Source organism: Rhinopithecus bieti, unplaced genomic scaffold (assembly GCF_001698545.2).
Source record: "Rhinopithecus bieti isolate Rb0 unplaced genomic scaffold, ASM169854v2 scaffold_40377, whole genome shotgun sequence".
NCBI lineage: Eukaryota > Metazoa > Chordata > Mammalia > Primates > Cercopithecidae > Rhinopithecus > Rhinopithecus bieti.
This window is the reverse complement of record NW_016817076.1, coordinates 351,233-376,122: the sequence shown is the minus strand read 5'-3', so window position 1 is coordinate 376,122 and position 24,890 is coordinate 351,233. Positions and strand designations below refer to the sequence as shown.

Below are 24,890 nucleotides of genomic sequence, written 5' to 3'. Positions count from 1 at the left end.
TGTTCTTGTGCCTCCCTTCACAAAGCATGCTGTTTTTCTGTACTTGCCAATACATATCTTGTCTTCTCTCCTCTGTTTTTGACTATTTCAGCTCACTCCAGCTTAAAATGCTGTGGAAAAGGCTTTAGATTTTGTGTCATTCATTTATTTATTCAAAAAACACTTATTGAGCTTTTAATATGCCAGGTACTGAGAATATAAACATAATTAGACCATGCTACAGCCTATCATAGGCACTATACACTTGATTATATAATTTTATTAAATTGAAATTTTGAAAAGATTTATAAGGAAGCATAAGGTGTTAAGAATGTACACTGGCAGTTATAAGTGATAAATTTAGATTTGGTAGATCTGATTTTGAACTTTGATTCAGTCTCTGATTGTATGGCTTGGGGGAAATTGCTCTTGTTTTTTAACTTGAGGGATGATTGACATGTAAAAATCTGTAGATATTTAATGTATACAACTCAATGAGTTTGGAATATACACCCATGGGATCATTACTAGCATCAAAGCCACAGATATATCTATCACCTCCCAAAACTTCCTAATGCCTTTATTTTTATTATTATTGTTATTATTATTTGTGTGTGTGTGTGTGTGTGTGTGTGTGGTAAGAATACAACATAAGATTCATCCTCTTGGAATACTTTAAGTATACAATGCAGTATTGTTAGCTATAGGCACTATGCTATATAGTAGATCTCTAGAACCTATTTATCGGCAAGTTACTTTTTTGAACCTCAATTTCATTATTTGTAAGTTGGGGAAAATCATCCACAGTTTGCAGGGATTTTGTGAAGATTAAATGAGAAAATATAAATAAAACACATAGCATAGTAGATGGTACATTGTAGATTTTCTATAAAGGCTAGTTTCTTTTTTTTAACTCTAAACTCTTATAGCTATCTTAAGTGCCAAATGAATCGGCATTTATTTATATTCTGCCTTGGATTTTGTTTGCCTTCTCTAGTATCCTCAGCTTGTACCTTTACGCAGGTTCTTATACATAGTTTGTTGTTCCTATCAACATTGATCACAATATAGTATCAATACTTTTTGATTCCTGATTCTTAATTTGCCTGCCCGTTGAGATATTGGTCATAAGTCAACATTTTCCCATTATTTTCCATTTTGAATCGGTTTCCTGGTACTTTCAATTTTATATTTTATATCCTGTCCATCTGTCTTTTATAATTTTTAATTTTTCTTCCAAATAAATTTTAGCACTCAGCTATTGCTGTGTCACAATCCGTTTCCAAACTCAGTGGCTTCAAACAGCAACAATTTTATTTAGGTCATAATTCTGTAGGTTGTGAATTCGGGCTGGACTCAGCTAGTTAGTTCTTCTAATGTGAGTCAGCTGGCGCCTGCTTCTACAGTCAGCTGATGGTTTCACAACTGAGGCTGGCTGGTTTGTGAAGTCCTCAGCTGGATGACTGCCAGCTCGGGCTTCTCTCTCCATGGTCTCTGATCATCCAGCCGGCTAGGCTGAGCGTGTTTACATGGTGGTATAAGTTCCAGAAGCAACAGCGGGTAAGAAGTTATGCATAAGAACTCTTCAAACCTCTGTTTGTGTCACATTTGCTAATGCCCCATTGATCCAGATTCAAGGGTTGGAGGAATATATACCAACTCTTGATGGAAGAAGCTGCTAAAATATTGTGGCCATTTTAAAAATGATCTACCACATTATCTATGTATTTTTCATTTGTAAACATCTATACAGAAATGCCAAGTGTTTTTATCTTTGCTTTCAGATATTTTAATTGTTTCACAGTTGAATTTCATAAACTTTCCTCATGGAAATCTGTTTTTCTCCTCAGCAACTCCTCAGTTTTTCCAGGCAAGCCTTTCTGTTCTTAATTACTGTAATTTTCAGAATGAGCTACTTTCTACATGTGCACGTCTTTTAAATTAATATAATACAAAACTAAATCTGGAAAATTTTAGTTTTACATTTTTTGTTCATTTCCTAACCTATTTCCCTGAAGCAAAGTGACAGGGCTGTTCAGAATTTATAATTTAATTAAGATGAGATTGGGGAGGTAAGGAAGTACCACTTTCTCTTTTGCATTCATTTTTTAAGGATCTCAGGACATATGTTGATCTATTTTCTCTCTCTCCCTTGCAAATTAAAACAACAAAATGTTTTAAAATACATGTTTTAAAATAATAGTGAAATTGCAAGCTTTGCTGATTATAAAAATGTATGCTCTATCTCATCTCGCCTTTTCTTCCCTGCTCTAATACGAATTTCACATTATCCCCTCAATTGCTCTTTTATTTTTGCTCACATTATCTCCTTTTTCTAAACTTTTCATTCCTCTGCTGATGTAAAACCTGTTTATTGTTTAAGAGCAACTCAAGTCCTACTTCCTCCATGAAATTTTCACTGAATGCCCAGGTTATGCTTGATTTTACTCTATTGTGAACTCCTACAGCATTTAATGGCTGGTACCACACAGTAACATTTGCTTCATTACAGGTTGGTATTGTTTAATGCTTTTAATGTGTATTTTTAATTTGTATTATTTGCTGCTGTTTTCATTGCTGGGCTTGATTCATTAGCCACTTTTTTTTTTTTACTGATTTGTGCTCCTGGCTCTCTAAGTGTGTAATTTCCAGGATTAAGCTGTTTTATAATATACCAAAATTGGGAGTTCTCATGTCATTTTTTTTTAAGAAAACACATATTAGGTTTCATTCACTTATTCAAGATACATTAAACGCTTATTATGTTTCAAGATTAAAAATGAACACTATCTCAAGATACCAAGTTAATTCAGTTGCTATATTTTGCTCAAGACAGTGTTATAAACTTGTAAGAAACAGTATTTTTGAAAATGTACCACAGTACCTTTTAAACTAGTAAATCTCAGTTAGTGGCCCTTTTGATGAGCAACTTTAGGACTTTCAAGATTTCTAATTTCTATCTAGAATAGTCATAGTCATGAAGCCTTTTGTTTTATAATGATTACAAATACCTTCCCAGGGTCATGTGACTATGACCAGCACTAGTTTAACACTGTCTTTTTCTTTTAGCAAAACAACACAAGGAACAATGTTGCAGTAGCCTAATAATACCTCTTTGCTATAAACACTCACTCCCATCCTCTCTGTCTCTTTGTTTCTCTGTTACTCTCCCTTAGTAGAAATTTTCCATTGGACTTCGAGTGCTTTGATGTATTATGATCAATGATGACTTGTGTTTTCTGACTCTGTTAGAGTCTTCATGGAATTAAAGATTATATGCTTATTCAGCTTAATGTACTTGACCTTTTCGTATGATTGACACATCTAAATTTCTGTAGCAACTCATCATTATGCAACAGCTGTGTTATATTCATTTCATGTAAAAAACAAAAACAAAAGACATACCGTTCTCTTCAAGAGTAGATACCTTGACCCCTTCCCTCCCAGCTAAATGAAGGAGAATAGTTTATCAACAACATTATTAATCAGTTTCCAAACATGTCTCTTTCCTCACTGCATTTTGTAAATATTCAGTATACTGTGACCATAGTCACATCAAGAATCATTTCAATAATGGTCTTTATTATATAATTAAAATATTCAATAATTCTGAGTCTGCTGAACATAATAATATACACACAAGTGTCAAACATCTGGGATTTGTTAGCAACATTTGTGCTCAGAAAATAATATATACAAACCTTTGATTTTCTTAATGATGAAACTCTATTTTGTCTGAATTGACATATGTATCTTTAAGTTAAAGAGAGAAAAGACCTTGACATTTTTCTGTGACTTTTCCATATCAATAGCTGTGTTCTACCTGCGTTTATTTTTCTCAGAATTCATTATGAATTCTGTATAGGCCTTTGGAAGGCCTATACAGGCTTTGTAACAGAGATTCTACAGGAAAAAGTTTTGGTTAACTGTTTTGGTTAAGTGTTTGTTGAAGAAGGCATTCTAGATAAGGTTTTACAAGACAAAAGAAAAGAATCAACTTATTTTAGTTCTGAGCCTGAATTGTGGAAATGGTACTAACTGCAGATAAATTCTGAATAAATTCTAGTGTTCTCTGCTTATCTCAATAAATCTTTTATTTTAATGATACTGTTCCATGCTCACTAACGTTTTCAAAACATATTCATATCTAAATGGTTTTGTATTCTTATTAAATTTCGGATTTTAGCATTATATAAAGTTAATTTTGTTGACTATATTAAACCTTTAAGAAATTGTCCCACTTGAAAGGACTCCATTCCTTTAATTACAATCTTTTGTGGCCTTTCATTCTAATAAAACCATAAAAAAAAAAAAAATTAATTCTTTATATATTCTTGAAAAGTAACTCAAGATTGGGATAATAATGGTCCAAGTCATTTTAGAACCATGATAATCTTCATATAAATTTCCTTGAAATTTTCTTGCCGCTTCTCAACTGAATAGCTTAATTAGGGTGTAAAAAATTCAATTATGGATATTGGAAAAATTGATGGTAATATTAATCTGATATGTTATTTCTGTACTATTTTTTACAGGACCTGAGGGGATTCTCTAGTTCTTTAGGCCAGTGTTATAATGTTAGGATTTAGAAAAGATGGTAATATAGAGAGAAACAGGAAGAAAATGAAATGGGACAGGAAAATATCATTCCGACTTCTTATTCCTTCCTCTAAGTCACTAGCATTGTGAAGGGAAAAGGGAACTAACATGTATTAGTGTCTACCGTGTAACAGGCATCATCTTTCATATTTTATATTTATTATATTAGCTCATGTAATCTTTGTAGAAAATCTCCTAAATCTATTAGTAAGTCTTTAATATCTATGTTTATTTATTTTTCCTGAAAGCAAATGAGATTTTTGGATCAAGACAGACAATTATTATTGCTTATAGCAATATCCACCTTGGAAAGAAGGCACACAGTTATGTACACATGAGGGGAGCCCTGAAATTATGAATCTGGGAATTTATATAGGAATTACTATATAAACTCTTTATATAGGAATTACTGTATAAACTCTTTATATAGTAAATGGTCTTCTTCTGTCTTCTCCTTTTCTGGAAGAGGAAGAGAAACCTTATCTCCCTTATATAAAATAAGCAAATCTTCAGGGGAGAGAATGAGAAGGTCCCAGTTTAAACCCTTTGAAATGTAAACCAGTAGCTGTGGGATTTTTTTCTCCTTTGAAATGTGAACACAGAGCTGTAGAAAATAAGTGTCTGCATATCTCTGAAGGTCTCTGTCTATTCAGTGCACATTTAATCCAGATTTCAGTCTGTCTTGCTTTATAAGTCCCTAACCATGCAGAAGCATGAAAACGTTTTCTCCATAGTTCCACAATCATGAATTTTAGCAGTTTTAGGGTACTGTTGCTATAAAATTGTGGCTATTAGCTTGTTTCCATTCCTTTCATAAAGTGTTTAGTAGCATAATGCATTATTAGGTCTACTATCTATCTATTATACTTGAAAATCATCCTCTCTATGTAAAAGATATATTTATTCAATGGATATTTATTGAGCACCAAAACTGTCAAGCATTGTTCTAGGTATTTGGGATATATCAGTGGACAAATCAAAGATACCTGCCTTGCTTATATGGAGGGGTTATAATTATTGCCAATGAAAAGCCTAGGATGAAATATCATTGGAAGATTAAAGTTTAAGGAACTGAAAGGCCAGAATATCACAAGAATCATCTATATGTGTTTCAAAATCTTACGAATTAAGGCTGTACTAAAGAGAATGACAGTATGCAAAGAGCTCAAATGGTTGAGTGGGAATTACCTGGACCTTAGTGGATAACAGCAACCATGAGGCAAAGTATGTAGTGAGTAATGTCGACCATGAGATTTACATCTGAAGGATGTCAGGAAGGATATGGGGAAATGGTCTAAAATGTGAGAATGGAGCAAAGAAATGCCACTTTGCTTATTCCACTCACCCAGCCGGAGGTCACAGGAACAAGACTGACACCTTTCCATCTTGCATAAGAACTGTTGGAGAGAAGCAGCCATCACTGAGAGATTGTAGGGGAGGCATTTTCCTCCAGAGAAAGACAGGTTTATGTTTGAGCTAGGAAAGTAAAGGTAACACTTAGAAAATTGATTTTGGCTCACTAGAAGGGTTTCAGCAGTTGGGAGAGAACAAAGGTGATTTTCACCAGCTTGTAACTTTGCATGTATTAAATGTGTTGCAAAACTAATGAAACATACTGTCTTTTCTCTTGATTTATCTGATAATATAGAAATGGTGTCACCTGTAATCATTGTTACCATATTTCCTGAGACCATTTTCTTATTCTCATATAACTTTTCTACTTGTTTCTTCTTTATTTGTATTTTTTCTCCTTTTTTAATTTTGCTCTTTTATCATTTCTCTCTCTTCATATCCTACTTACCTCTTCATCTTTTTTGCCCAGCTTCTCTCTTAATATTTTTTGTTCTTTACTATTTCCCTTATCATTCTATTTCAAAATTACACCATCTGCTGTTTTCTCCAACCCCTGGCACCTCACTTTAGCTGTAGTTGGGACTGTGCAATATGCCATCACACAGGTAGTACTAATTTTGACAGGTAGCATCTCTACTTCAAACAAAGAAAGCTTTAACCAAAAGGAATTACAGGAGAGAAGACAGTGTTCTCCCCAGCTGATGCTAACATTGCCACCTACACTTTCAATACTTTCTTCAACAGTTAAGAGGTGGCAACTTATTACTTCCCCAAATTCTCTGTGCTCTGTTGATACGTTTTAAACTCGAAAGGAAGAGAAAGTTGTTCATTAGCTGTGGGACTTAAAATGTGACTTAACTTTTTTGAACCTTTTGTTTCGTGAATGATAAAAAAAAACTTTCTGAATGATATAGCTACTAATATTTTCATTTTATAGATAAAATGGAAGATAAAGTACTTTTTTTTAAAGGTTGCATAAATATAAGTGACAGACTGGATATGAATGTAAGCAGTTGACTCAATCTCAGAGATCATGCTTTTAATGAATATTGTTTCTCACAAAATATAACTTAATATTGTGGTCAATAAAATAATAAATAGGACCAGACACATATATATATACATTAATCCACTTCCTTTTATTTCTTTTGCCAAAATTGAGCCTTATTGGTAAAGGGCTTTTGTGCATTTTAATTGTCTATATTTACTCGAACCAATTATAATTTTCACTTGCCTACATGAATCCATACAGGACAAAACCTGAATATAGAAACTATTTTCAGCTTTCAGTTTGCCAGAGGATTGATCTATAATTATTTTAGGATTATAAAAGATTTATATCCATTATTAAAATTATATAATATCGGATTTTTTTCCAGCAATAAAGGAGTAACTAATNAACTCTTTATATAGTAAATGGTCTTCTTCTGTCTTCTCCTTTTCTGGAAGAGGAAGAGAAACCTTATCTCCCTTATATAAAATAAGCAAATCTTCAGGGGAGAGAATGAGAAGGTCCCAGTTTAAACCCTTTGAAATGTAAACCAGTAGCTGTGGGATTTTTTTCTCCTTTGAAATGTGAACACAGAGCTGTAGAAAATAAGTGTCTGCATATCTCTGAAGGTCTCTGTCTATTCAGTGCACATTTAATCCAGATTTCAGTCTGTCTTGCTTTATAAGTCCCTAACCATGCAGAAGCATGAAAACGTTTTCTCCATAGTTCCACAATCATGAATTTTAGCAGTTTTAGGGTACTGTTGCTATAAAATTGTGGCTATTAGCTTGTTTCCATTCCTTTCATAAAGTGTTTAGTAGCATAATGCATTATTAGGTCTACTATCTATCTATTATACTTGAAAATCATCCTCTCTATGTAAAAGATATATTTATTCAATGGATATTTATTGAGCACCAAAAACTGTCAAGCATTGTTCTAGGTATTTGGGATATATCAGTGGACAAATCAAAGATACCTGCCTTGCTTATATGGAGGGGTTATAATTATTGCCAATGAAAAGCCTAGGATGAAATATCATTGGAAGATTAAAGTTTAAGGAACTGAAAGGCCAGAATATCACAAGAATCATCTATATGTGTTTCAAAATCTTACGAATTAAGGCTGTACTAAAGAGAATGACAGTATGCAAAGAGCTCAAATGGTTGAGTGGGAATTACCTGGACCTTAGTGGATAACAGCAACCATGAGGCAAAGTATGTAGTGAGTAATGTCGACCATGAGATTTACATCTGAAGGATGTCAGGAAGGATATGGGGAAATGGTCTAAAAATGTGAGAATGGAGCAAAGAAATGCCACTTTGCTTATTCCACTCACCCAGCCGGAGGTCACAGGAACAAGACTGACACCTTTCCATCTTGCATAAGAACTGTTGGAGAGAAGCAGCCATCACTGAGAGATTGTAGGGGAGGCATTTTCCTCCAGAGAAAGACAGGTTTATGTTTGAGCTAGGAAAGTAAAGGTAACACTTAGAAAATTGATTTTTGGCTCACTAGAAGGGTTTCAGCAGTTGGGAGAGAACAAAGGTGATTTTCACCAGCTTGTAACTTTGCATGTATTAAATGTGTTGCAAAACTAATGAAACATACTGTCTTTTCTCTTGATTTATCTGATAATATAGAAATGGTGTCACCTGTAATCATTGTTACCATATTTCCTGAGACCATTTTCTTATTCTCATATAACTTTTCTACTTGTTTCTTCTTTATTTGTATTTTTTCTCCTTTTTTAATTTTGCTCTTTTTATCATTTCTCTCTCTTCATATCCTACTTACCTCTTCATCTTTTTTGCCCAGCTTCTCTCTTAATATTTTTTGTTCTTTACTATTTCCCTTATCATTCTATTTCAAAATTACACCATCTGCTGTTTTCTCCAACCCCTGGCACCTCACTTTAGCTGTAGTTGGGACTGTGCAATATGCCATCACACAGGTAGTACTAATTTTGACAGGTAGCATCTCTACTTCAAACAAAGAAAGCTTTAACCAAAAAGGAATTACAGGAGAGAAGACAGTGTTCTCCCCAGCTGATGCTAACATTGCCACCTACACTTTCAATACTTTCTTCAACAGTTAAGAGGTGGCAACTTATTACTTCCCCAAATTCTCTGTGCTCTGTTGATACGTTTTAAACTCGAAAGGAAGAGAAAGTTGTTCATTAGCTGTGGGACTTAAAATGTGACTTAACTTTTTTGAACCTTTTGTTTCGTGAATGATAAAAAAAAACTTTCTGAATGATATAGCTACTAATATTTTCATTTTATAGATAAAATGGAAGATAAAGTACTTTTTTTTAAAGGTTGCATAAATATAAGTGACAGACTGGATATGAATGTAAGCAGTTGACTCAATCTCAGAGATCATGCTTTTAATGAATATTGTTTCTCACAAAATATAACTTAATATTGTGGTCAATAAAATAATAAATAGGACCAGACACATATATATATACATTAATCCACTTCCTTTTATTTCTTTTTGCCAAAATTGAGCCTTATTGGTAAAGGGCTTTTTGTGCATTTTAATTGTCTATATTTACTCGAACCAATTATAATTTTTCACTTGCCTACATGAATCCATACAGGACAAAAACCTGAATATAGAAACTATTTTTCAGCTTTCAGTTTGCCAGAGGATTGATCTATAATTATTTTTAGGATTATAAAAGATTTATATCCATTATTAAAATTATATAATATCGGATTTTTTTCCAGCAATAAAGGAGTAACTAATTCTATAATTTCATGCCAATCTCACCTCCAATCCTTCTAGAATTTGGAGGTAATTTAACCCTGTGTATAAAAAGTAAATATTTTCTTTTTTGTGTTTTATTGAAAAAAATCATGTAATTTAAGTACAAATATATCCACTAAAGTAGGCAAATTTATTTTAATAGAATTCAGTTATCCCTTTCAAAGAAACACTATCAGCCTAAGTGTTATACATTGAATATTTTAGAAATCTTACAATTTCAATTACATGTCTTCTGAAACTTATTATTATAAGGCTTTGTTTTAGGCCTTCCTTGCTGTATTAGTTGACTGGGGCTGCCAGAAAAAAATACCACAGGCTGGGCAGTTTAAACTACAGAAATAAATTTTCTCACAGTTCTGGAGGCTAGGACACCTAAGATCAAGATGGCTAGCCAGGCAGGTCTCATTCTGAAGATTTCTCTCTTGGCTTGTAGGTGGTTACCATCTCCTCGCATCATTGTGTTACCTCTTTGTGTGCTTGGAGAGAGAGCAAGAGAGGTAGCTCTTTGGTATTTCTTCTTTTAAGAACACTAATTGGATGGATCCAGCCCCACTCCTATGGCCTCATTTAACCTTCATTACCTCTATAAAGGCCCTGTCTCTAAATACGGTCACATTTGGGGTTGGGACTTTAAAATATAAACCTCAGGGGGACATAAACCTTCATCCATAGTATTGCCATTATAATATTTTGTATACTTTGGCACTTAAGAAGGTAAGATTTTTTTTTTTAACCTAGTAATTTAATGTTTTCTTTAGAGGTTTTTTCCCTAATATGACACTCTCCTATATATAATCTACTTGGTGATATAAATATCCCTTTATTTGCTTGTACTTTCGCTTCCTCATAAAGTAAATTTTCTATAGCTACTAGTGCTATAAATACCTATGAATGTTAGCTTTCTTGGATAGGCTTTACTTTTTAGATCAATTTTAAGTTTATAAAAAAATTGCACAGACCGTTCAGACAGTTCCCATATATTTCCTCTCCCTGCTGCACACAATTTCTCCTCTTACTAACATTTTACATTAGATCAGTACATTTGTTACAATTGATAAAGCAACATTAATAGGTTATTATCAACCAAAGTCCATGGTTTACATTAGGGTTCATTCTGTGTTATACAGTTCTATTGGTTTGGACAAATGTTTAATGACATGTATCTACCGTTACAGTATCAAGGATGGTTTAACTTCCCTAAAAATGCCCTATGCTCCACTTGTTCATCCCTATACCTTCTCCCTGATGCCCTGACAACTGCTGATGTTTTTACTGTCTCTATAGTTAGCTTTTCCAGAATGTCATATAGTTGTAATAATATAGTATGTAGCTCTTAAAACCTCTTTCACCTAGCAATATACATTAATCATTCTTTCATGCCTTTTTTTGTGGTTGATAGCTCATTTCTTTTTCCAGTACTCCCACTTTATCTGTAGGGGATACATTCTAAGACCCCCAAAAGATGCCCGAAACCTCAGATAGTACTGAACCCTATGTATACTGTTTTTTTCCTACACATACATACCTGTGATAAAATTTAATTCATAAATTAGGCATAGTAAGAGATTAATAATAGCTAATAATAAAATTGAATAATTATAACAATATGCCAGAGTCACAAGTCTTGTGCCTTGGGACTTAATTATTAAGTATAGTAAGTGGCCAATATCAAGTGTAACATATAGAAATAGAAGAACAGAAAAACCTCTGTGGGATTTGGCATTAACATAGACCTTAGTGAAACCTGTTTTATTAGAGATAGTGATTTTTTTAAAACACTTAACTGTGAAGGGAAGGGAATTGATGAGATAACACAATTGTCTGAAGGTAAAGAGAAGATAAAACAATTTTTTTTGTTTCTAATGAGAAGAGTATAATTAAGCATGGGGAGTAGATACATAGAGATTATAAAGACAGTGATGATTACAAAATATTTAACCAAATAATTAGTATTATACATGTTTGTGATAGAGCCATGGTACACTTAATTAGGTAAAATGCCAAAAGACAGTGCCAAGCTCCAAGCTTTACATATCACAAACATAAAAAATGACTTGCTGAATTAAATTAAATTGAGTCTCCATTAACATGTAAATCATCATATCTGTGCCCTGGAATAATTTAGAGTTTAATTGTTGTGTTTACTTTCGTATGAAGGTCATCGAACACTATTTATTGGAGTACATGTGCCCTTGGGAGGAAGAAAAAGCCATCGACGTCACAGACATCGTGGTCATAAACACAGAAAGAGAGACAGAGAGAGAGATTCAGGATTAGAGGATGGAAGGGAGTCACCTTCTTTTGGTAAGAATCCTTCTTCTTGTTTTTATTAAATTAATTATTGTAATATACTTGCTGGTACAATTATGATTAGGAGTAATACCTTATACTCATAAAATTGTTTATACTTTTTAAAAACATGTTGGGCAGGTTGGAGAGAAGTGGGAGAGATAAAGCTTGGTCTTTGTTTTTCTCTTATATATTTGCTTTGAGAAGCTGAGTATTGATGAAGATTTATGATATAGGAAATACAACTGAGTAAAGCTCAAAAACTCTTCTTAATTTGTACAAGTAATCATCATTACTCAAAGTGCTTTGAAAATCCAGGGGAAAATGCCTTAATTTAGTTCCCATTTGCACTTTTGCTGATGGTGCCCAACTTTCAGTCTTAGGATGTTATATTAGTCCATTTTCATGCTGCTGATAAAGACATACCTGGACTAGACAATTTACAAAAAAAAAAAAAAAAAAAAAAGAGGTTTAATTGGACTTACAGTACCACGTGGCTAGGGAAACCTCACAATCATGGTGGAAGGCAAGGAGAAGCAAGTCACATCTTACATGGATGGCAGCAGGCAAAGAGAGCTTGTGCAGGAAAACTCCACCTTATAATAACTATCAGATCTCATGAGACTTACTCACTATCACAAGAACAGCATAGGAAAGACCTGCCCCCATTATTCAATTAACTCCCGCTGGGTCCCTCCCACAACATGTGGAAATTCAAGAAGAGATTTGAGTGAGGACACAGCCAAACCATATCATTCTACCCTTGGGCCTTCCCAAATATCATGTCCTCACATTTCAAAACCAATCATGCCTTCCCAACAGTCCTCCAAGGTCTTAACTTGTTTCAGCATTAACTCATAAGTCCATAGTCCAAAGTATCATCTGAGATAAGGCAAGTGCTTTCCATCTGTGAGCCTGTAAAATCAAAAGGAAGCTAGTTACTTCCTAGATACAACTGAGGTAAAGGCATTGGATAAATACAAACATTCCAAATGGGAGATATTGGCAAAACAAAGGGGCTACAGGCCCCATGCAAGTCCAAAATCTAGCAAGGCAATCAAATCTTAAAGCTCCAGGATGATCTCCTTTGACTCCATGTCTCACATGCAGGTCACGATGATGAAAGAAGTGAGTCCTCATGGTCTTGGGCAGCTCTGCCCTCGTGGCTTTGCAGGATATAGCCCCCCTCCTGGCTGCTTTCATGGGCTGGTGTTGAGCATCTGACACTTTTCCAGGCACACTATTCAAGCTGTCAGTGGATCTTCCATTCTGGGGTCTGGAGGACAGTGGCCCTTTTCTCACAGCTCCACTAGGTGGTGTCCCAGTAGGAACTCTGTGTGGGGGCTGTAACACCACATTTCCCTTCTGCACTGCCCTAGAAGAGGTTCTCCATGAGGGCCCTGCCCCTGAAACAAATTTCTGCCTGGGCATCCAGGCATTTCCATGCATCCTCTGAAATCTAGGCGGAGGTTCCCAAACTCCAGTTCTTGACTTCTGTGCATCCGCAGGCTCGACGCCATATGGAAGCTGCCAAGGCTTGAGGCTTGCACCCTCTGAAGCCACAGCCTGAGCTCTACATTTGTCCCTTTCAGCCATGGCTGGAGCAGCTGAAATGCAGGACACCAAGTCCCTAGGCTGCACACAGCATGGGTACCCTGTGCCTGACTGAGAAAACCACTTATTCTTCCTGGGCCTCTGGGTCTATATGGGAGGGGCTGCCATAAAGACCTTTGACATGCCCTGGAGACATTTTCCTCCTTGTCTTGTGTATTAACATTTGAGTCCTCATTACTTATGCAAATTTCTGCATTTGGCTTGAATTTCTCCTCAGAAAATGGAATTTTCTTTTCCATTGCATTGTCAGGCTGCAAATTTTCTGAATTTTTATCCTCTGCTTCCCTTATAAAACTGAATGCCTTTAACAGCACCAAGTCACTTCTTGAATGCTTTGCTGCTTAGAAATTTCTTCTGCCAGATACCCTAAATCATCTCTCTCAAGTTCAAAGTTTCACAAATCTCTAGGGCAGGGGTAAAACACCACCACTCTCTTTGCTAAAACATAACAAGAGTCACCTTTGCTCCAGTTCCCAACAAGTTCCTCATTTTCATCTGAGACTGCCTGGACCTTATTGTTCATATCACTATCAAGCTTTTGGTCAAAGCCAGTCAACAGGTCACTAGGAAGTTCCAGACTTTCCCACATTTTCCTGTCTTCTTCTGACCCCTCCAAACTGTTCCAACTTCTGCCTGTTACCCAGTTCCAAAGTCACTTCCACATTTTCAGGTATCTTTTCAGCAGCACCCCACTCTAGTAGTATCAATTTACTATATTAGTATGTTTTCAGGCTGCTGATAAAAACATACCTGAGACTAGGCAATTTACAAAAGAAAGAGGTTAAATTGGACTTACAGTTCCACCTGGCTGGGGAAGCCTCACAATCATAGCGGAAAGCAAGGAGGAGCTAGTCACATCTTAGGTGGATGGCAGCAGGTAAGGAGATCTTGTGCAGGAAAACTCCCCCTTATAATAACCATCAGATCTCATGAGACTTACTCACTGTCATGAGAACAGCACAGGAAAGACCTGCCCCCATGATTCAATTACCTCCCACTAGGTCCCTCCCACAACACCTGGGAATTCAAGATGAGATTTGGGTGGGGACACAACCAAACCATATCAGATGTGAACCTTTTACTATTGTGAATGCTGTCTCTTTGGAAGTATATTCAGAATACCATAATAAGTGTTTTTGTAGTTGTTAAAAGGTTCTAAGTGCCATGAGAGCCCGTGTACATGACATAACTGAGAACCTGGCTTTCAGTTCCTTGACCATCCCATCTCTTGTGACCTTCTCTGTCATTGCACTTAGTTCACCTTCTCATCCATATTCACTCCATCCCTGAAGTCACCAATTCATTTATCTTTCTCTCTGACCACAGCTTCACTCCTTTCTTGCTGTGCAGCTACTTAACCCCTCTACTTTTCTTCTATCCATAAGTTTGTCTTTATTTGTTTATCCTACTCTGATTGCATAGCATGCAGTTTTAGGAATACTTTAGCATTACTAGTATTCCATAAGTATTACTAGTAATCTATTTAGTAATACTAGTATTTTAAATGTCTTAGGTTCTAAGTTTTAGTTTTATTCACGCCTTTACTGCCTCTTTTGTTTTCATTTTTAATAGGAAACAGCATTTTATTTAAAATATTTTAATAGATTTCTTAAAGATGTAAATAATTGAATTAAACGTAGTTTATATTACTTGTATGAATTAATTTACATTTTGTTAACATTCACGAAAATAATTTAGCTAGGTATGCAATTCCAAATTGACAGGTATATTAACTCAGAACTTTGAACATAATATCTACTTATTTATCGATTTCATGAAGATGTTAAGAAAGGAGGTGAAAATCTATTGTTGCACTATGGTTAATTTGGATTTTGTATTTTTATGAGTTTAAATCATTTCCTTTATTTTGGTATTTAGCTTTACATTTATTATGATATTTTCAGGCACATATATATGCCTTTTATGCTTTTCTTGGTTGATATTTAATGAAAATGTGTATTAATAGTTCTTTAAAATGCTTAAACTTGTCCTATTTCTATTATTTTCTCTTCCATTTATTTAAATTCATTTTTTCAAATATTCATTAGGAATATTCCTTTCAATTTCATTTTCAACTTATTTTGATCCCTCTTTTATATTTTTTCCTCATCCTGACATTGAAGTGTTTATTTTAGCTAATTCATTTATTCATATTTTAGCTCACAGTTTTTAAAAGCCTTGCTCATATCCCTCTACTTTCTTTAAACATTTTGACTACGTATGTCTTTCATTTCTTTTACTTTGGATTTAGGGGGTACGTGTGCAGGTTTGTTACCTAAGTATGTTGTGTGATGCTGAGATTTGGGGTACGGATGGTCATATCATCCAGGTAGTGAGCACAGAGTATACTTTTACAACCCTTGTTCCCCACCCTCCTTCCCAGCTCTGGTGATTCTCAGTGCCTATTGTTCCCATCTTAATGTCCATGAGTACTCAATGTTTAGCTCCTAATTATGAGTGAGAACATTCAGTATTTGGTTTTCTGTTCCTGAGTTAATTTTTTTAGAATAATGGCCTCCAGCTGCATTCATGTTACTGCAAAACGATATGATGTCAATCATTTTATGGCCACATAGTATTCCATGATATATATGTATCACATTTTCTTCATCCACTTTACCATAATGGAACCTAATTGATTCCATGTCTTTGCTATGGTGAATAGCACTGCAGTGAACATACAAGTGCATGCATCTTTTCGGTGGAATGATTCATTTTTCTTTGAGTATATTCCCAGTAATGGGATTGTTGGGTTGAATGGTAGTTCTGTTTTAAGTTCTTTGAGATATCTCCAAACTGCTTTCCACAGTGGCTGAACCAATTTTTATTCCCACCGACAGTGTGTAAGCATTCCATTTTCTCTGCAGCCTTGTCAGCATCTGCTATTTTTTGACTTTTTAATATTCACCATTCTGACTGGTGTGACATGGTGTCTCATTGTGGTTTTGACTTGCATTTCATTTTTTCACCGCTTGTATGTTTTCTTTTCTTTTCCTTCTTTTCTGTTCATGTCCTTTGCCCATTTTTAATAGAATTATTATTATTTTTTGCTTGTTGATTTGTTTAAATTTTACTTGTGGATTCTGGGTATCAGACATTTTTTGAATGCATAGTTTGCCAATATTTTCTCCCATTCTGTAAGTTCTCTGTTTAGACTATTGAGATTTGCTGTGCAGAGGCTCTTTAGTTTAATTAGGTCCCACTTGTCAATTTTTGTTTTTGTTGCAATTGCTTTTGGAGACTTAGCCATAAATTCTTTGTCAAAGTTAATGTTGGGAAGGGTATTTCCTAAGCTTTCTTCTAGAATTATTATAACTTAGGTATTTAACTCTTTAATCCAACTTGAGTTAATTTTTGTATATGGTGAAAAGTAGGGATCCAGTTTCATTCTTTTGTGTATGGCTTGACAACTATCCCAGCACCATTTATTTAATAGGGAGTCCTTTCTCTATTACTTATTTTTGCTGACTTTGTTGAAGATCAGATGATTGTAGGTGTTTAACTTTATTTCTGGGTTCTCTATTCTATTCCATTAGTGTATGTGTCTGTTTTTGTACCAGTACAATGCTGCTTGGGTTAATGTAGCTGTAGAGTACAGTTTGAAGTCAGGTAATATGATGCCTCTGACTTCGTTCTTTTTGCTTAGAATTGCTTTGGCTATTTGGGTTCTTTTTTGATTCCATATTAATTTTAGAATAGTTTTTCTAATTCTGTGAAAAACAACATTGGTGTTTTGATAGAGATAGTATTGAATTCTGTAAATTGCTTTGGGCAGTATGGCCATTTTAATGATATTGATTCTTCCTATTCATGAGCGTGAAACATTTTTACATTTACTTGTGTTGTCTCTGATTTCTTTCAGCAGTGGTTTGTAGTTCTCCTTGTAGAGATCTTTCACTTCTTTGGTTAGATGTATTACATTTTTTTGTGTGCATTGTAAATGGGATTGAGTTTTTAACTTGGCTCTCTGATACAATGTTATTGCTGTATAGAAATACTATTGACTTTTGTAAGTTGATTTTGCATCCTGAAACTTTACTGAAATTGTCAATTCTAGTAGCCTTTTGGTGGAGTCTTTAGGGTTTTCTATTTATAGAATTATAATCATCAGCAAAGAGAGATAGTTTGACTTCCTCTCTTCCTATTTGAATGCCTTTTATTTCTTTCTCTTGCCTGATTGCTCTGGCTAGGTCTTCCCATGCTATGTTAAATAGGAGGCAAGAGTAGGCATCACTTTCTTCTTCTGGTTCTCAAGGGGAATAGTTAAAGCTTTTACCCATTTGGTATGATTTTAGCTGTGTGTTTTTCATAGATGGCTCTTATTGTTTTGAGGTATGTTTCTTCAGTGACTAGCCTGTTCAGGGTATTTTATCATGAAGGGATTTGGGATTCTCTTGAAGGCCTTTTCTGTATCTATTGAGATAACCATATGGTTTTGATTTTGATTCTGTTTATGTGGTGAATAGTATATATTGAATTGTGTATGTCAAACCAACCTTGCATCCCAGGAATGAAGCCTACTTTATCATAGTGAATTAGCTTTTTGATGTGCTGCTGAATTCAGTTTGCTAGTATTTTGTTGAGGATTTTGTGTCTGTATTCATCAGGGATTTTAGCCTGAAGTTTTCTGTTTTGGTGTCTCCGCCAGATTTTGGTAGAAAGATGATGCTGGAATTGTATAATATGTTAGTGAGAAGCATCCCCTCATCCTCAATTTTTAAGAAGAGTTTTAGTAGGATGGGTACCAGTTCTTCTTTGTACATCTAGTAGAATTCAGCTGTGAATCCATCTGGTTCAGGGCGTTTTTTGGTTGGTATGTTTTTAAAAATTACTGATTCAATTTCAGAACTTGTTATTGGCTTATCATGTTTTCACATTACTCCTTGTTCAATCTGGGATGGTTTTATGTTTCCAGGAACTTATCCATTTCCTCTAGATTTTCTAATTTGTTTGCATAGAGGTGTTCATAATAGTCTCTGAATATCTTTTGTATTTCTGTGGGATTGGTTGTAATGTCATTTGTCATTTCTGATTGTGCTTATTCTCTTTTTTTTGTTAATCTAACTAGTAGTCTATCAAGCTTGTTTATTCTTTCAAAAACAAACTCTTTTCATTGATCTTTTGTATGGATTCTGGCATCTCAACTTCTTTCAGTACTTCTCTGATTTTAGTAATTTCTTTTCTTCTGCTAGCTTTTAAAGCCATACTTATGTTGGGGTTCCTCCATTTTTCCGTTTTCTCCTTGCCTCCACAAGCAGATATACTCTGCTGGAAATCATCATTCAACAAGGCAGATTGTAACCATTATAAAGTTATGACTCAAGGAGACCTTCAACATCTCCTCCTAATTTCATTGTATATCTCTGACATTTGAAATAATTATTTTTCAGCTTTCTTTACCTTCTTCATCATTCTCCAATATCCTCTCTTTTCACCATTACTTAATAGTAATCTTGCTTTCTATTTCAGAGGGAAAATATATCATCAGAAAGAACTCACTTTACTTTCTTCCTATTAAAAAGTTATAGCTGCAAACTTTCTTCCTATTAAACAGTTAAAACTGCAAGAAGATAAGGAAGTTTTATTTTCCTTTATGTTTATTTTCTATTCCGTCTCACCACTCTGGAAACTTATGCCATTTCTAATTTAATTGACCTCTTCCTCTTCAGATGAATTGTTCTTATCATCTTTTAAACATGATAGAGTCTCCACCATTTTAAGCAGTTCCCCAACCTCCTGTAAACCCACCTTTATTCATTCAGATATGTAAGTTAACTACATATAAATGTTTGGGGTAACAATTTTACTTTTAAATATCTCTCTATATTGCTTTATTCGCTTTATTCAATATCTGGCTTCAGTAATTATGGCAGATAAGTCTATAGTCTTTCTATTTTTATTTTATTTTTTGGGTTTATGTATTTTAATCCTGAATGTTTATAGACATTTTTTCTGTGTCCCTTAATGAAGAAATTTGCTAAGATTGACCTAATGGTAGGCGTATTAAAAAGCTTTTCCATCCTGCATACACTAATAGTTTTCCACCTAGGAAACATTTTCCTATTATATTTTATTCTGTTCCATTTACTTTGATCTCTTTGTGAAGACTTTCTTTGCTCATATCCCTCTACTTTCTTCAAACATTTTAACTACATATATCTTTCTTTTTTTTAACTTTGAATTTGGGAGTACATGTGCAGGTTTGTTACATGAGTATGTTGCATGAAGCTGAGGTTTGGGTATGGATGGTCCTGTCACCCAGGTCGTGAGGATAGAGTATAGTTAGTTTTACAACCCTTGTTCCCTACCCTCCTTCTCAGCTCTGGTGATTCCCAGTGCCTATTGTTCCCATCTTTATGTCCATGAGTACCCAATGTTTAGCTCCCATTTATGAGTGACAACATGCAGTATTTGGTTTTCTGTTCCTCAGTTAATTTGCTTAGGATAATGGCCTCCAGCTGCATTCATATTACTGCAAAAAGGATATGATGCCATTCTTTCTATGGCTGCATAGCATTCCATGGTGTATATGTACCACATTTTCTTTATCCACCTCACCCTAATGGCACTTAGTTGATTCCATGTCTTTGTTATGGTGACTAGCACTAAGATGAACATACAGGTACACATTAGATTTCTGATTTCTGCTCTGTATACTTTTTCTCTGTAGTTTAATGTTAGTCTTTTATATTACCATTTGATTATCTGCAGTATAAATTCTGCATTTTCCTACTTTTATTATGAGTTTTGATTTTGCTGTTGCATTTTTAGTTTTCATGAATTTCTTTCTTATTTCATCCTGTTTTCTTTACATTTTAGCCTGTCCTTTCCTGAATACTTTTTATTTTTTCTGCTTGGTAGAGTGTATTCCCAGTGATTTCTGGACATTTTCTTTTTATCCTAAAGTAGATAATTTTCAGAGCTATGATCTTCCTTTGGACTATCAGATTATTTTACTCTCCAATGATTTTAGTATTTTTTTATGGACTCCTAGGTTTTTTCCTTTTTTTTCTCATTTTTAAACAAGGCAAGGTAGATTCGTGCTATATCTACCCAGCTATATCCTAAGATTGCTTAATGAGGTTGATGTCAGTATGCTTCATGTTTCCAAGAGTATGTATAATAAACATCACACTTATCCAAATGCCCTGTACTTCTGCCAGGGGCAGCATGGTTGTTGGTAGCAGAGTGTGTAGAGAAAAGTACTCTAGGTATCCTGCATCACCACGATAGAAGGATGGTTGTCCACAAGAATGGGCAGATGGGCTGAGAGTATAGGATGTACTAGGTATCTTCTGCATTTTCAAATGTTTTCTCTTTCATGAGGGGAAGTCTTAGAGTGTAAAAAAAGTGACAATTTGGCATATTTTCCTCATTCAAGTTGCATCTGCTTATAGTTAGCAGAAATGCCCTATTAGACTCTAGGAGTGGATTATCTGTTGGGCTACGCTCTAATGATGAGTTTTCATCATTTTCTAGTATTTGAGAAATACATTTATATCATCTTACAAATATTTCATGAGCAAATAAAAATAAGCTGTATTTGTCATTTGTTTGTTCTCTGTGCCTCTTCTTCTTTATTTTTCCCTAACTGAATACATTATGCCAGTTTTTCTAGAACAGTGGTTCTCAATATTGACTGCATTTGAGAGTTCTAAAACTGTACTAATGCTCAACCCCTACACCAACCAGAATCTCTGTGCCTGGGGCCTAAGCATGGGTATTTTTTGAAAAGTACTCCCAGGTGATTCTTCTGGGAAGAAGGTTGATATCCTTCTTCTGGTGGAAGGTTGATATCCACTGTTCTGGAAACTTTGCTATTTAAATTTGGTTCATCAAGGGTCTAATATCCAGAATCTATAAGGAACTTAAACAAGTCAACAAGCAAAAATCAACGTGATTAAAAAGTGGGTAAAGACATGAACAGACGCTTCTTAAAAGAAGACATATAAGTAGCCAATAAACATAAGAAGAAATGCTCAATATCACGAATCATCAGAAAAATGCAAACCAAAACCATAATGAGATACTATCTCTCACCAGTCAGAATGGTGATTATTATAAAGTCCGAAAACAACAGATTCTGATAAGGCTGCAGAGAAAAGGGCATGCTTACACACCGTTGGTGGGAATATAAATTGGTTCAGCCACTATGGAAAGCAGTTTGGAGATTTCCTGAAGAACTTGGAACTACTATTGAACCAGCAATGTCATTACTGGGCATATACCCAAAGGAAAATGAATCATTCTATCAAAAGACACATGGATGTTAGTGTTAATCACAGTCCTATTCACCACGGTAAAGACATGGAATCAACCTAGGTGCTCATCAACAGTGGATTGAATAAAGAAAATATACATGTACTCCATGGCATACATTGCAGCCCTAAAAAACAGCAAAATCATGTCCTCTTTGCAGCAACATGTATACAACTGGAGGTCATTATCCTAAGTGAATTACTGCAGGAAAAGAAAACCAAATCCACATGTTCTCACTTATAAGTGGGAGCTAAACATTGGGTAGTTGTGAACATAAAGATGGCAACAATAGACACTGCAAACCACCAGAGAGGAGAGGGAGGGTGGGGAACTAGGGTTAAAAAGGTAACTATTGGATACTATACTGCCCACTACTTGGGTGACAGGACCAATCATACCCCAAACCTCAGCATCATGCAATATGCCCATATAACAAGCCTGCACATGTACTCCCTGAATCTACAATAAAAGTTGAAATTATTTTTAAAACTCACCAAACCTAAAGAAAGCTGTACTGCTAGCTTTTAAAAGTTATTTAATAAATAAACCTTTTATTTTATAACAAAAATAGTAAAAATAAATTTCTACTTCAAACAAAGTATAAAGCCAATAATATTAGCATTAAATTGAAGCTTGCCAGAATGCAGAATCTCAGGCCCCATCCAGACCTCTTGAGTCAGGATCTGTACATTAAAAATATATTTAGGTAACTGGTATGGTTTGGCTCTGTGTCCCTACCAAAATCTCATCTCCATTTGCAAACCCCATGTGTTGAGGGAGGGACGTGTAATCTCCATGTGTGGAAGGAGGAAGGTGATTGGATCTTGGGGGCGGTTTCCCCCATGCTGTTCTCGTGATGGCGAGTTCTCACGAGATCTGAGGGATTTATAAGGCAGTGGTCCCTGCTCTTTGCTCGCTCTCGCTTCTGCTGCATTGCGAAGGAGGTACCTGCTTCCCTTCTGCCATGATTGTAAGTTTCCTGAGGCCCCTCCAGGCATGTGGAGCTGTGAGACAATTAAACTTCTTTCCTGTATAAATTACCCAGCCTCAAGGAAGTTCTTTATCTCAGTGTGAAACAGACTAATATAGTAACATATATGAATCTTAAAATTTGACGACAAGCAACGCTCTAGAACGTTACTTATCAAACCTTCTGGCACATTGGAATCACCTGAGGGGCTTTTAAAAAATTATTGATGCTAGGCTTCACCCTCAAGGATTTTCATTTAATTAATCTTGGGTGTTTCCCTAGGAACTGGTATTTTTTAAAAGTACCCCAAATTATTTAATAACTACTTAAATAATTAATCAAGAATCAGATTCTGAGAAGCTTCTGCCTCTCAATTTGGTGAAACGTGGAAATAAGTCCCGTGGCCCAGATTCTCACTCTTATATTTTAGCCGCTATTTTGGATCCCACCTACCTTTTCCTTCTTCAATCATCTGAGTATGTTTACTGACATTTAGACCTAAATGTGGTTTATCAGTGACAAATGTTTGGCACTTGGTGGTTTCTAAGCAGTGGAACTTTCTAGATTTCACTTTTTTCAATTTCTCTAGTACTAATCATCTGCCTTCATCCTTATTCCACACTCAGTTTATTTGCTATAATAAGTACTCAGTCACACACAGAGACTTCAACCAAACCCTAAACACCATCCTATCGGATTTGGGTTTTGATATTCTGCATAGTGAGAATATATGATATTTCTATGCTGAAGGCATTAAAGAAAATTTCTGCCTACTTAAGAAATAGTTATTTTACTTGGAAGCATTCCAAATAAAATATTTTGAAGATATTTCTGCAGGTTCCTCAAAATTCTTTGGAATTCAACTTCCAAAGAAGTTTAGCATAGAGTAGAATTTAAGAGAGTATCAGGTCTCTCTGCTACAAAGCTTGATAAATGTTGTAAATTAGAGTATGAATCTGTGAAGTCATGGAATAATTTGGGCCCAAATTATGAAGCAAGCATCAATTTAGCAAAACGATTTTTGGGAAAATGTTTGAATTTGGGCACTCTTAAAAAATTTTATTACTCCAATGTATAAGCAACATCAGCAGAATCCTGCTTTATTATAAGAGCCAATCATAAAATACAGTGTTGTTAAAACATCCTAGTTGCATTAGTGTTGCATTTAGGTAAAAGAATAGGCCTTTAATGTAGCGGGAAGAGTTTATGCTTACATCACAGGAAAACAATGACTGGTTCCAGCCTACTAGATGTCATGGTTGGGCTATGATTCCTAGGTGAATCTAAAGAGGGACTGTGTGTCCAACAAAGACTGGCTTTTGGTCTGAGTGGTAGTGGTGGTGGTGATGTTTGCTCATACAGAAAACTTTTAATGCCCACAAATAAGTTCAACCTGCTTTGGCTACTGTACTTAATAAATATATTAATTTGTTTATATGAATGTGATGATGATTAATTAATTCTCCTTCCTATTGCAATCAACTCCCCAGTAACAGAAAACTGCTAAAATTTCACATATTTTTTATAATTTTTTTTTTATTATACTTTAAGTTCTAGGGTACATGTGCATAACGTGCAGGTTGTTACATATGTATACTTGTGCCATGTTGGTGTGCTGCACCCATCAACTCATCAGCACCCATCAACTCGTCATTTACATCAGGTATAACTCCCAATGCAATTCCTCCCCCCTCCCCACTCCCCATGATAGGCCCCGATGTGTGATGTTCCCTTTCCCAAGTCCAAGTGATCTCATTGTCTAGTTCCCACCTATGAGTGAGAACATGCGGTGTTTGGTTTTCTGTTCTTGTGATAGTTTGCTAAGAATGATGGTTTCCAGCTGCATCCATGTCCCTACAAAGGACGCAAACTCATCCATTTTTATGGCTGCATAATATTCCATGGTGTATATGTGCCACATTTTCTTAATCCAGTCTGTCACAGATGGACATTTGGGTTGATTCCAAGTCTTTGCTATTGTGAATAGTGCCGCAATAAACATACGTGTGCATGTGTCTTTATAGCAGCATGATTTATAATCCTTTGGGTATATACCCAGTA

The 24,890-nt window shown here is 35.1% G+C and overlaps 1 protein-coding gene across 1 annotated transcript in view; it reads left to right on the top strand.

The window, feature by feature from the left end:
* The window catches only part of SLC4A10 (solute carrier family 4 member 10), a 304,764-nt gene that overhangs the window by 86,193 nt on the left and 193,681 nt on the right, over positions 1–24,890 (top strand). Inside the window, 1 exon segment of the mRNA XM_017855802.1 lies at positions 11,855–12,001. Within this exon segment, the coding sequence (XP_017711291.1) occupies positions 11,855–12,001 (147 nt within the window).